Source organism: Lepus europaeus, chromosome 19 (genome assembly GCF_033115175.1).
Source record: "Lepus europaeus isolate LE1 chromosome 19, mLepTim1.pri, whole genome shotgun sequence".
NCBI classification, from domain to species: domain Eukaryota; kingdom Metazoa; phylum Chordata; class Mammalia; order Lagomorpha; family Leporidae; genus Lepus; species Lepus europaeus.
This window is the reverse complement of record NC_084845.1, coordinates 66571402-66585426: the sequence shown is the minus strand read 5'-3', so window position 1 is coordinate 66585426 and position 14025 is coordinate 66571402. Positions and strand designations below refer to the sequence as shown.

General features: G+C 59.1%; 1 protein-coding gene across 1 annotated transcript in view; it reads right to left on the bottom strand.

The window, feature by feature from the left end:
- CMIP (c-Maf inducing protein) overlaps positions 1-13695 on the bottom strand; it is a 212960-nt gene extending 199265 nt beyond the window's left edge. The window contains exon 1 of the mRNA XM_062176295.1: positions 13354-13695. Coding sequence (XP_062032279.1) covers positions 13354-13659 — 306 coding nt within the window. The 5' untranslated portion in view covers positions 13660-13695. The remainder of the gene's footprint in view (positions 1-13353) is intronic.
- Positions 13696-14025: the final 330 nt, after the last annotated feature.

Genomic DNA, 14025 nt, shown 5'->3' with positions numbered 1-14025 from the left:
GTTGCAGCCATTTGGGAAGTAAACCTGCTGGTGGAAGATCTCTCTTTATCTTTCAAATAAAACAGATAAAAAATTTTTATTGAAAATTGAATTTTTCAAAAATAGCACAGAGGATTTCCAACGTTCCCAAGACAACAGTGTCTGGAAGACAGACAATGCCAGTTAGCATGACCTGTTACACACTGATGACATGGATGGAAACATCACACCAGACTCCACAAATACATACAATTGCTATGTCTCAACTAAAAACATGTGTGTATTTTTAAAATTATTTATTTATTTATTTGAAAGTCAGAGTTATACATAGTGAGAAGGAGAGGCAGAGAGAGAGAGAGAGAGAGAGAGAGAGAGAGAGAAGTCCTCCATCCACTGGTTCACTCTCCAGTTGGCTGCCAACGGCCGGAGCTGCACTGATCTGAAGCCAGGAGCCTCTTACGGGTCTCCCATGAGGGTGCAGGGGCCCAAGAATTGGGCCATCCTCCAGTGCTTTCCCAGGCCACAGCAGAGAGCTGGATCAGAAGTGGAGCAGCTGAGACTCAAACCGGCATCTATATGGGATGCCAGCACTGCAGGCGGCGGCCTTACTCGCCATACCACAGCTACAGCCCACATGTGTATATTTTTAAAGTGTCAAAGTTGAGACACCTGGAGGTGTCATGACACCTGTTTAGAGTGGGACACGCTCAGTAAGGGGATTCACTGTTGGACACACCAAGACACCTGCACCTACCACCACGCTCAGTGCACGTGGGTGTTGGGCGCGCTCATGCAGACAGCCCCACCCCAACACGAGCATGTGGCTGATTTCTGGATGGTGGGACTATGGAAGAACTTTATCTTACAAGGTCATCACCAGCCAGGGTAAGCTGGCTTTGTGTTTGCTGAGCGGAGATGAGCTGCTCGTTGGTGGGCAGACCCCCACACACACAACCCAACAGGGGAAGGTGGTCCTTGAAGGCCATCCAGGCAGGTAATCCAAGCAGGTGGACAAGGTGTGTGCCAAAGCTCAGAGGCGTGGGAGGGCTGAGGCTAGGGCCAGGCGCCTGTGGACTTTGGACTTCATGTTCCGGGTGACCAAGTCATCAGAACAGGCTGGAGCAGTCTCCCCAGGGTCAGGCCATCTCAGGCTGGGAAACAGGCTCGGAGGCCAAGGGGGCCAGCCCGAGATCAAGGAGGGGCAGGGGAGGAGCAAATCTGCACGTGCCTCTCCTGCACAGTGGGCAGAAAGAGGCTGAGCCCCAACCACGCAGTCCCAGTGACCCACTCCTCCTGGATGCCACCTTCTGCTCTGCCCACATGCTCCTGCTTCCGTGAGACCCTCCGACCAGCACACAGCCAGCCCCGGTCACTCTGGCCACTCTTGGCCTTTGTGACACTCTGCTCTTGAGCACTAACCCTGCTCACCAGTCACACCCATGTAACTACACTCTGGAGCCAGAGAACCAGGGTTCAAATCCCAGCTTCCCCACTACAAGCTAGGTTGCGTGGGTGACTTCACTTCTCTAGGCCTCAGTTTGTTCATCTACAAAATGGGGATGACAGCTGCACCTCACAACAGCTCTGCACGGAGCCTGACATGCAGTGAGTGCTATGCAAGAATTGGTTCTGCTCGCTGCCTTGCTTGGGACTCGGGCCTTGTTGCCAGAGTTGCTGTGGAGTTGCAGGGGCAACAGGAGGCCGCTGGCTCCGGACCCGGGCTATGGGCATTCCACTGTGCCCTCCTGCCCCGTGGGGCTAATGTGAGGGCTACCTGCAGAAACACATCTCAGGTTCTCAGGCTGGAGGTGACCATCACTGTCCCGGGGTCACCTCTGCTCCATGCTGGACACACACACGACTGGACTCTGGGCTCTCTCTGGCCTGACGGGGATCCCCCAAGCCCAGCAGCCATCTCTGGCATTTCCCCATCCCTGAGGCAAGCCTCAGTCACAGGGTCATGAAACATCAACCAGCCGCAGGGACAGACAGATGTCAACAAGTCACTGTTCCCCTTTCTAACAGGCAGCCCAGGCCCTGCCACCCCCACTGCCTGCAGGCCACGAACTTGCTGCAGACACAAAGCAGGTGCCCAGCCATCCCCTGGCCCCAGCTGCAGCCTGCCACCGGGACCACCTCCTGTCTCTCCTGTCCCCAGCCCAGGAGCCTCGGGCTGGGCGGGGCCTCCCCATAAGCCCCAGGAAACAGAAGGTTCAAGAGGGGGTGCTGGGAGCTGCAGCTTCAAGCAGAGGGCAGCAGGGGCTGCTCTGCAGAGCCCACCCGAGCTCACCAGGCCCAGCCCCAGCGGCCTGGCACCACCCTGCCACTCTGCACGGGCCATGGCAGCAGGCCAGGAATCCCCAGGCCTATGTCCACAGCGAGGCTGGCCGCGGGCACCAAGAGCTGGGCAGAGTCAGTGCACTCTGCACAGGCTGTGCTTCGATCAGGCAGCGCCTGGAGTGAGGGAGGCAGTGACGGCCAGAGGGGCCTAGGGCTTCAAGGCGCACAGGGAAAGAGCTGAACACGATCCCCTCTCTGCGCCCCTCCTCCCTTCCAGCAGGAAGGACCTCCGCCCAGGCAGCTGCAGCAGCCTCACCTGGTCACTCATTCACCCAAGAATGTTTGCCGGGAGGCTCTGCCTCAGTTTCCCCATCTGGGACACAGAAACCGACAGCACCTTATAGGGTCTCTGGGACGGCCTGCACGGGCCTCCTGGCACAGCCTGGCCGGAGGACGCATTCCCCGTGTGCGAGGGCGGCTGCACGGGCCTTGCTGTGACTAACGCCGGGCCCTGCTGACTCACAGATCCCTCACTCCTGCAGCGTCCAGCCAGGGGCACCCTGGGCTCACAGCAGGCCAGGCCTCAGTCTCTCTGCACCGCAAGCCGCCACACGCCCCACCAGTGGCTGACCAGGACCCTCCTGGTTGGTTGCATCCCGGGGAAGGCAGCACACTCTGCTCCAGGGGGCAGTCCTTCCTCTGGTTAACGCCCACGCTCTCAGAGGGTCCACCACTCAGGAACCACAAGACTCCCCCCAGCACCTCACAGCCACTGTGGCCTCTGTCCCTTTGCTCACAGCTCCCTGTCCCCACCAATCTCAATCTGGTCTCCATGCATCCAGACATGCCTCTCTACCAAGTCTTCCCGAAATCACCCACCCTCTTCACTGCAAGACCCCCTTCCCCAAACACTAGACAAGAAGTGCTCCTCTCTGAGGACACACTTTGCCCTACGGTGTGTCATAATCTGTTACTGTGGGCCCTTTGGGGGGGAAGATTATGTCTACCTTGCCAGTGCAATACCTGGGAGCACTCGCTTAGCAAGCCCAGTACCTGGGGACACTCGCTTAGCAAGCCCAGTACCTGGGAGCACTCGCGTGGCAAGCCCAGTACCTAGGACCACTCGCGTAGCAAGCCCAGAACCTGGGGGCACTCGTGTAGCAGGCCCAGTACCTGGGGGCACTCGTGTAGCAAGCCCAGAACCTGGGGGCACTCGCGTAGCAGGCCCAGTACCTGGGGGCACTCGCGTAGCAGGCCCAGAACCTGGGGGCACTCGTGTAGCAGGCCCAGTACCTGGGGGCACTCGTGTAGCAGGCCCAGTACCTGGGAGCACTCGCGTGGCAAGCCCAGTACCTAGGACCACTCGTGTAGCAGGCCCAGTACCTGGGGGCACTCGCGTGGCAAGCCCAGTACCTAGGACCACTCGTGTAGCAGGCCCAGTACCTGGGGGCACTCGTGTAGCAGGCCCAGAACCTGGGGGCACTCGCGTAGCAGGCCCAGTACCTGGGGGCACTCGCGTAGCAGGCCCAGAACCTGGGGGCACTCGCGTAGCAGGCCCAGTACCTGGGGGCACTCGCGTAGCAGGCCCAGAACCTGGGGGCACTCGTGTAGCAGGCCCAGTACCTGGGGGCACTCGTGTAGCAGGCCCAGTACCTGGGGGCACTCGTGTAGCAGGCCCAGAACCTGGGGGCACTCGTGTAGCAGGCCCAGTACCCGGGAGCACTCGCGTAGCAGGCCCAGTACCCGGGGGCACTCGTGTAGCAGGCCCAGTACCCGGGAGCACTCGCGTAGCAGGCCCAGTACCTGGGGGCACTCGTGTAGCAGGCCCAGTACGCGGGAGCACTCGCGTAGCAGGCCCAGTACCTGGGGGCACTCGTGTAGCAGGCCCAGTACCCGGGAGCACTCGCGTAGCAGGCCCAGTACCTGGGGGCACTCGTGTAGCAGGCCCAGTACGCGGGAGCACTCGCGTAGCAGGCCCAGTACCCGGGGGCACTCGTGTAGCAAGCCCAGAACCTGGGGGCACTCGTGTAGCAAGCCCAGAACCTGGGGGCACTCGTGTAGCAGGCCCAGTACCTGGGGGCACTCGTGTAGCAGGCCCAGTACCTAGGACCACTCGCGTAGCAAGCCCAGTACCTGGGAGCACTTGTTTTGCACACAGAGTGTGTGGTACTCATCTTGTAAACTCAGTGGCTGAGGCTCACCCTTAAGAAATACTTGGCACTCCCTTTCCGACACTGGTTCTCTGAACTCACCTGACAAACGCTCAGAGCAATGTCTGCCGAACGCTAACCCGACAAGTCCCTTATTTTCAACCACGATGTTTCCGCAGGAGATGGAAATGAGGTCATAAATTTCCAGCAGACACACACACTCCTGGATGCCCACACACACGGGCGAGGGTCTGTACCTGGCTCTGACTCTCAGCTCCACGTCCTGCCAACTCCCCTTACCTGAGTGTCCACTGTAACAGCTCTAAAATGGGAGCAGTACCATCTAACCCCAGCATTGCTCTGAAAACCGCATGAGCGCTGAGCTTGTTCAGGCGTACAATCAAAACGACAAGCACACACACACAACTCCACCTTTGCTTCCCAACTTCATCCTCCACCACAGGAACCGCACGCTTTCCCAACCTGCCACCAAGCTCAACCCAGGGAACCAGAGACCACATGCTTGGATTTCCCTTCCAGGGACACAGCTCTGCCACTGGTACCGTGAAGAGCTAAAGGCTCCCAGGACCCAGCAGTGAGAGTAACCATCACCTCCTCGGCCGCCTCTTCCTCCTGGACACACACCTAAACCATATTTCCCAGCCCTGGTGACCAATAGCAGGGCCCGGCCCGCACATGGCCCGGCTGAGGCCCTAGTCCTAGACCTCTCTCCCCAGGCCCAGCCAGCTCGTGGAGGACCTAGAGGAGGGCAAAGTCATCAACGCAGTACCAAGGAGTCCAGGCACCCACGTGACCCAATGGGCCAGAACCCTGTGGAGCCTCCCACCGGTCTGTGATGTGAGCAAGAGGGGAGCTGCACCACTCAAGGCCACCCAGAGGAGGGCTGGCCTGCCCTAGCTAACACAAAGGCCATCTGGATCCATGGCTCCAGGTCCCCGCGCTGCCCCACACCTGTGCATGTGCCAGTGAGCAGATTTACCTGTGCTGCACAGAGACCCAAAGGGGAGGCAGGGAAGCCACGCCTGGGCTCACCCAGACTGTGTGCTGCTATTTTCAGCTCCTCAACCTCTCTAAGGGGTCTGGGACTGGTGGGGACAAGCAACGAGACTGACAGAAGTTCCGTCATTGTCGTCTCTCTTCAGATGACCCTAGCTGGACCCGCCAGCCCCAGGCTGGGAAAGCCTCACTACCCTGCCTGGCTCCTGCGCATCTGCCCACCAGCGACTGGGGAATCCAGCTCCTCTGCTTCCCCCCAGAAAGAGCCCCCCCAGCTCATCCTGGCCACGTCACTTCTGCGAGCAGCCTGCACGGAGGGGCGCGCTGGGAGGCAGAGGTCAGGGGTCTCTGGGCATCACACTTCTGCTCTTGCCTTCCTGCCCCTCCCACCGCCGTGGCAGAGCGACAGGTGCATTTCTACAGTCCTTGGAACACAGGGACAAAGGAAGATGGTTTCAAAAGTTTTTCTGGGCTTTGGCATTTAGCAGTCTCCTAAGGCACAACTACAAAAGTTCTTTGCTATTTATTTGGATGGAGCAGAACCTGCAAAAAGACAGAGGGGCCAGTGTTGTGCCATAGCAGGTAAAGCCACCGCCTGTGACACCGGCATCCTATATAGGCGCTGGTTCAAGTCCTGGCTGCTCTACTTCCAATCTAGCTCCCTGCTAATGGCCTGGGAAAAGCAGCAGAAGATGGCTCAAGTGTTTGAGCCCCTGCTACCCACATAAAGACCCAGATGAAGGTCCTGGCTCCTGGCTTCAGCCTGGCCCAGCCCTGCCTATTGCAACATCTGAGGAGTGAACCAGTGGGTGGAAGATATTCTCTCTCTCTCTCTCTCTCTCCACACATATACACATGTACACACACACACACATCCTGTAGTTCTTTCTAACAAATAAATAAATATTAAAAAAAAAAAAAAAAGTAAGGGAGGGAGGGACACACAACAGAAGCACTAGAATGGATGTGCTTCCTCAGCCGTTGCTGACATTTGGGGAGTGAACCAGTGGATGGAAGACCCTTCTCTCTCTCTCTGTCTGTAACGGTACCTCTCAAGTAAATAAATAAAAAATAAAAAAAGAAAGAAAGAAGGAAGGAAGGAAGGGAGGGAGGGAGGGAGGGAGGGAAGGAGGGAGGGAGGGAGGGAGCTAGCTCGCTTCCTGGGGACAAGGAGCTACCTGCGCATTCCAGGCGCTGGCGAATTGTTTTAAGAACAGCTGCTGGAGGATGGAGGGATTGAGCCTCAGGACCTTGAAGCCTGTCACTCCCTCTACCTGGACTGCTCTCCTCCCAGACAGCATCAGGGTCACCTCCTGCCCTGACCACCTTGTAGGAGACAGCAGACACCCACCTGCCCGATCTGTTTCCTCCATGGTCCCAACTGCCAGATTCCATATTTACTCGCTCAGCTGCTCACCACAGTCACATGCCCCCACCAACACAGAAGGGCAGGATCCTGCTTTCTCCCAAGTGCCTAGAACAGTGATATGTATCTGCAGGCAGAATTTGTGAATGACCTGCCTTGCCCTAGCTCCCTTAACCCTACCATCAAGGCTAAAAGGAAGCCTCTGTAATCCTCACGGTCGATAAGGACAGAGGTTAGGTGACCTGCCCAAGGTCGCCCGCTAGGAAGCTGCAGGCACACGATTCAGGCTCACCTGTCAGACTCAAAGTCTGTGTGCCGGCTGCAGCCCTGGCTGGGCCCACCGTGTTCTGCTTCCTCTACCTCACGGCCATTGCGGACATCGAGACATCGACCTAAACACTCTGCACGTGCTGGGGTCAAGAAATAGCTCCTGAACACAGTGACCAATTTCAGCACCAACAATAATTCTGTCCCCACCCCTGCCTCAATCCATGCAGGAGGCACCCCCCTCCATGCACATGCATGCACACACGTGTGCGCACGTCAGCACGCTGCTGATGTCAAAGAAGCTCCTGTTCAAAACACACCAGTCTCCTTTAGCACCCACCACACACACCAGACGCTCACCTGGAGCCAAGGGTGAGGAGGAGCAAGGACTACTTCCTCCCTCTCTGCCAGGGGACTCGGCAGCCTGGCTTCCATGCCAGGGGCAGCAGGAAGTCTGGGGACAAAATCGGATGCTCTCGGGTGGGCTCACTGAGACCCTCGTCCTGGGCTAGGAGGCAGCACGTCTTTGTCCGGGTCCCAGGTCCGTTCAGAATGCTCCTCGTGGACCGAGCTGCCAAACCACCCAAAGGACCAGGCCAGGACAGTGACGATCACCCAGATCGAAGCACAACTCCAGGCTGCGCTGCCTTCCCTTCCCTCCAGCAAAAAAGGAAATCAAATTGTCCAATAAAAACAACCGCAGTGAAGAAAAATGCGAAGTGCTTTGTCTGAAACAAAAGACCGACTGGAACTAAGGTAACTGTCCATCAGTAGGGGATGGCTGACACACATTATCACGGTGCCCTCGACAAAGGAATGCTAGGCATCAGTGAAAAAGAACAGCTGTGTACGCATGGATCTAGAATGGTCGCCAAACTACACTGCCCAGTGAACAACAACAGTGTGAACTAGAGGTAGAGACCCGGAACAGGCAGTGAGGTCACACAGGAAATGGGCAACAGGTGCAGGCAGTCAGCCTCCCATGGGCCGTATCAGAGTGCCAGGGTTTGACATCCAGCTCTGGCTCCTGACTCCAGCTTTGCAAAAATGCAGACCCTGGGAGGTAGTGTGATGGCCCAAGTGACTGGGTCTCCACGACCCCCGTGGGAGACCCAGACTGAGTCCCCAGCTCCAGGTTTCAGCCCTGGTCCAGCCTCAGCCACTGCAGGAACGTGGGGAGTGAACCAGCAGATGGGAGCTCAGGGTGTGTGTGTGTGTGTGTGTGGACATCTACGTGTGTGGTCACCTCCTGAATAAATGAAAAGCACTAAATCATAAAAAAAGAAAAGAAAAGAAAGAAAGAGAAGCAATGGCTAACAGTGTTTGCCTCCGGAGAGCGGAGCCAGGGGCTGCGGGGTCTGGAGTAGAACCAAAGCTCCATCTTCCTCACCTGCCTGGTGCTACCACTTGAATACATGTGGTGTGCGGTGACCGCTTCGAGTTTCTTTCTTGTTTCTTCAAGTCCATCTTTCTTCAGAAACCAGACTCTGCCCCCTGAAGAACTTTCCCCGAACTGCCTGTGACAACTCCCCTGCCTCATAGCTCCGGGTCTCCCTGGTCACACAGCAAGGATCCCTTCCATCTGCACAGAGCCCCACCCGCGCTCTCTCAGGGAAATGAGGAAAACAGGAATTGGAATACCAGTCGCTGGGCATAGCCCCACTGTGTGCAGGCTGACCTCCTAAATGCGCAACTGAACTATCTCCAGCCTCAGGGCAACCCTATAAATGAGGTAGGACCATCTACCCTACACACAGGAAAAACAAAGCCCAGAAAGGGAAAGCAACACACCGAAAGTCACACAGCCAGGAAGCTGCAACCTCAGAATCCAGACCCAGCCCATGGGATGCCAAACCGAAGCCTGTGCTGCCCCACAGGAGGGACACCCTGCCCCCGGCTGCTTCACTTAATCCTTTCATCAAGAGCCTTTGAAAACATCCATGTTGACAAAACACCAGGCGGGTACCCTTTGCAAGTGTCCAGTCCTTGCTGGCCCCCGGAGAGGAGGCCAGGCTGCTGTTCCAAAGCCAGCCGGGAGATGCCCTGAGACGGCTTTGTCTTCAGGATGATGTGCAACTGCCAGGCTCCCTAGAGCCTTGCCCGGTACAGTACCCCAGAAATGCCCTCTCCCACTGCCAGGCCCACGAGGCACCTGTGGGTGAGGAGCCGGCCAGCAGCAGGGCCAGCTAGGGGGACACGCAAGTCAGGCACCGTGCAGGACCCTGTACCTGGGCTGGCCCAAGCTTGCAGCAACACGCACTCCCTCCACAGCTGCGCCTACTTGGTGCAGCCTGGGGCGGGCAGACGGCGCACGCTGCTGATGGGACTCCGATCCTCCCTCCACCCCTCCCCTCCACCACCTCCAACCAGACAAAGTGATCTAGGAAACAAATCTGATAGACTCCAAAAGCTTCTCGTGACAAATGGCATCGGGAGAGAATACTTCTCTGTGTGCACTGCCACAGAAACCATCAAAGGAAGCCAATGGGAGGACGGGCGTGCTGGGGAGGGCTGGGGGTGGGGCAAAAATGAACCAATATGAACACACGTGCGCGTGTACACACACAGGTGAATACTCATGGGACGTGCGATTCCTCTGGAGGACACAAATTTGAATTCGCAAGGAGAAAACACACCATGCTGGCACGGAGCTCTCAGCTCTGCACACGGCACACAGTAGGTAGCCAGGACTTGTTAAACCAAGTCCAAGCTCAGAAGGCCAGAGACTACGGAAACCCGTGAGAAGCATGGGGGCTTCTCCTCTCTGATTTCTGTTGAGACACCTGGAGCCATTTCAACCAAGCAGCAGAGGAGTGAAAATCTACAGAGGAGCCACTGAAGAGTTACGGCTTCTGAACGAACACTGCTACTGTCACCTGTGCCCTAGCCCCTACCCAGCGAATGGAGGCAGCACCGCTCTGAGATACCCGTGCCACATGGGAAAGAGGCAGACGCAGTCAGAGGCAGGCAGCTGATTTGTACTTCCTTGGTGCGGAGCAAACAAAGCCTGCAGACAAAGCCCTCTGCTAGCCGACAAACACGTCTAGCAGGTGCTCGGATTCAGCCCAGGGACAAGAAAGGCAACATGGATTCTGGTCTTGCCAAACCCGGCTGCGTACGTAGAAGCCCTGGCTGCAGGGTACAACCCACACCGAGGTTCTACAGCCTGAAAGGTCCGCGGAGGCCCAGGACTGGGAAGTTTGGATGCAAAAGGGGAACGAGACACCAGCCTGGGCAGGCGGGCCCTTCCCCCAGAGGTGTGGTCCTCGTCCTCCAGGGAGGAGGCCAGTGCCTCTCCACCTCCCCTCCCACAGCAGCCTGTGTGCTTCCTCCTTTGTTTACGAGCCTTCTGGATCCAAAGTCTCCAAGCACAGAGTGCATCAAACCTGGCTGGCTGTCACAAGCCATGTCAAGCACACTGTTGGCTCTGCAAGGATTTAATCAGTAACCGGCGCAGGAGACAAGGCACAGGGCAGGCTCTGAACAGGCCCCACAGAGGGCAAAGTTTGTAGCCAGGCCAGGGCTCGGACAACAGGGAGTGGTCAGGTCCCACGGCACCAGACCCCTGTTGGCGTCTCCCTGGCAGGGATCTGAGAGGGGTCCAGACCAAGGGGTGTACCCAGCTGGAGCCGCCCGCCAGGTGGGACTGGGAGCCCCCATGTGCTCACATCCCGGCTTGATGCAGCTGGTTCTGAGAGTCTGGTCTGTATCGTTCATGATTCAGTTAATTGGATCAGTGTAGACAGACTCTGCAGACGGTTTGGGCAAAAGCGTGTATTTGGTTTGTTTATTGGTTTGAATCCAGATCAATCATTCTGGGTCTTGTTCCTGAAACCCACACAATTAACCGGATAATTACCAGATGGTTCCGAGCCGACTTAAAATATGAACGATATGCATTTCGTGGAAGGCTATGACCCTACACAAAACAGCCCTGACACGAGGGCAGCCGGAGGCTGGTGCCAGAGAAGGCGCACGCCGCAAGGCTGCGTGGGGTCCGTGCTGCAGCGAGCTGAGCTGCACTCGAAGGCACCTTTGTTTCATTCGGGCTGGTATTTCTCAACGGAGTGCCTAGGCCGCACTATAAAATGCAGACAGATTACATAACGCCCAGGCCTCAGGGAAAGCCCACAGGGGCTCCTCTGCCTCCCAGGGAGCCTGGACACCAACCAGGTGTCTCGTGATGGGACAAGGTCCCGGGTGGCAGTTCCAACCCATCTCTGCCCTGAAGGCCCTGGCTCCAGCTGGGCCTGTCCTCGGCCGCCCCACCTCCATGTTAACAGGCCCTGGCAACGGGGAGCGTGGCCACGACAGGAGTCCACCACAGAGCAAGGGCTGTATTTAGGGACAGCCCCCTCCATACGGGGCTTGATGTCGCAAGGCAGTAGAGAGAGGATCACGACGACACTTCCTCCTTGCACATTTCTTAACGCCTCTGCCAAGACAAATCTGGTTCTGAGGACAACCCTCAGTGCCAATACTGGACATCACAGGTCTTCTGCCAGAGACCCACGCAACACTCCAGTGGGCCGGGGGCCCAGTGGGCAAGGGCCTCTGCAGCCCCTTCAGGAACCAGCGTGGGATTTCAGCCTCTTCCCTTCTTCCCTCCCTCCCTCCCAGACACACCTCTTGAGCAATCAGAAGGCTGTCAGGGGCCTCTGGCCTCCCCAAACGGACACACAGGCAGCAGGGCACTCCTGGCTCCTCCCAGGGGGAGCAGTGGCCCAACCTGTCCTTCCTAGGCAGGTCACTGTCCATCCCAGCCATTCACCTCTGTCCCCACTCCCCCTCATTGCAGGGGTGGCAGAAAAAAAGAATAAAGTTGGATGGAACTCCCCCCCGAGCCAGGTGAGAATTCTGAAGCCAGATCCCAGGGGGGAGATGCCAAGGTCACCGGGTCTTCCCCCCTGTGTCAGCAAATCCCCAGAGGTTCTTGCTCCAGCAGGTGAAAAGCCCAACGCTGAGGCTTGGGGCTCAGTCAGGTTTAAGAACATGCACCAGCCTGAGCCCGGAACGCCGGCGAGCTCCCTGAGCAAGGAGTCCTTGCAGACAGATACAGCACCAACGCGCCCAGGAAAAGAAAAACGAGGGGCTCTGAGCACCTCGGGCTCAAAATTCAGATTAAAAGTCCTCGGGTGCCTCACTGCACCGGGGCTCAGGGAGAGCTGGGAGCCAGGAGTAGGATTCCTCAACTAACTTTTCCCCCCTCCCCATTCCTTGCAGCGTGTGTCATGGCCTGTGACACACCGCCAAGGGAACATGGATGCCGGGGAAGTGTCTCCACACGCTACACGCTTGTGACATGCCGTGTAAAGCGACACCCTGTTTCCTGGCTGGGTTTTCTTGGCACAGGTGTGGGCAGCCGGTGGTGGATTCTGCCCCCTCCCACTGGGCTTAGTAAACAGGTTCACCGTGGGGGGGGGGGGGTCACAAGCATTCCCAGGAAGGCCCAGCCCCCTCCCCAAAGAGGATGGGACCCCCACTGGTAGGCTCAGGGCCAAGCCCCAGCCCCAGCCCAGCTGGTATTTGAAACTGTCCTTGTTTCAAAACACAAAGCATCCCGTTCAGGCTCCTGCCCGCCACCCCCACCCCCACCGCCCTCGACCCCACCACAGCTGTCTCTCCACGTAGGAAGAAGGCCACCATTTGCGGACTTGATTTCAGAAACAGATCAATGGTTTCCGGTCTCCACCTCTGCCAGCTGACCCAGTCCCGGCCATACAGTCAATCAAAAACAACATGAAGCCTCCGGCAACAAAACACACGACGCACGCACGCGCTCGCCGCCCCGCGTCCGCGCCCCCGGGCCGGGGGCGCTCCGGGACCCCGGCCCTCAGCCCTCCGTCTGCACCCTCCCACGGTGCCGGGGAGAACCTCAGGCCCGGGGGCGCCCGGTGTCGCCCGCCAGCCAGGGCCGCAGCGAAGAATAAAGGACGCGCAAAGCAAAGCAAAGAAAGAAGCTGGCTTCTGGAAATTGTCTGGGGTTGGGGGTTTTGAGGTTTCCTTTTTTTTTTTTTTTTCTTTCTTTCGCCCACTGGCTGTGTTTTGTTGTTTCCCTGCAGCTCGGAGCCAGACGCGCCACCGGCTGCCAGAAAGGGAACCCCCGCCGCCCTCGGGGCCCGGCCCCGGCTCGATCCCACGGTCCCGACCGTCAGGGACGCGGCCGCCGCGGGCAGACGGTCCCCGGGCGGCCGGGCGGCCGGGCCTCGGGGTCCGAGAAGCCGGCAGCGGGGCGCCCCCGCGGCCGCCACACAGGCCGGGGCCCCTCAGGGCGGCGCGGCGCGGGCGACTCACCGTGGCGGACGCCAGGCTGTTGTCGGCCAGCGTTAGGTGGTGCGGCTCCCAGCGCCTCAGGAATTTCGAGGTGAGGATCTTGCTGAGAAAGGTCCGCGGGTGCCGGATGACACAGACCTGGATGTCGCCCTCCTGCAGCAGTTTGTACCTCATGCCGTTGCACAGCAGCAGGGCCCGGCGGCACGGCACGGCGCCCATCTTCGTGCCCTCGGGGGCCGGCACGTCGCCCCCCAGCAGCGGCTTGGTCTCCTCGATCTGCCGGGGGTCGCCGCCGCCGCCGCCGCCCGAGCCGCTCGTCAGATCCATGGCCGCGCCGGGCCTGGGGGGCTGCGCTGGGCTTCTGGGGCGGCGGGGCCCCCGGATCCGGCGGCCCGCACCCCCCCACCCCCCGGGAAGGTGGGGGGGTGTGGGGCTGGGGGCGCCCGCAGAGGAGGGGGCGCTGCCCGCGGCGGGGGGCGGGGGGCGGCGCGTCCGGCGGGCTGGGCCGGCGCTCGGCGCTTCCTGCGGGGCTGCCGGCTTCCTCCTAGCTCGTCGGGTGCATGCTCGCCGCGCTGGACCGGGCTCGGCGGGCGGCGCGGGGAGGAGCGGGCAGGGGGCGGGCCGAGGGCGGGCGCGGGGCGGGGGCGGCGGGCGGGCCGCGGGCGTGTCTCGGGGGGCCCCGCGCCGCCGCGC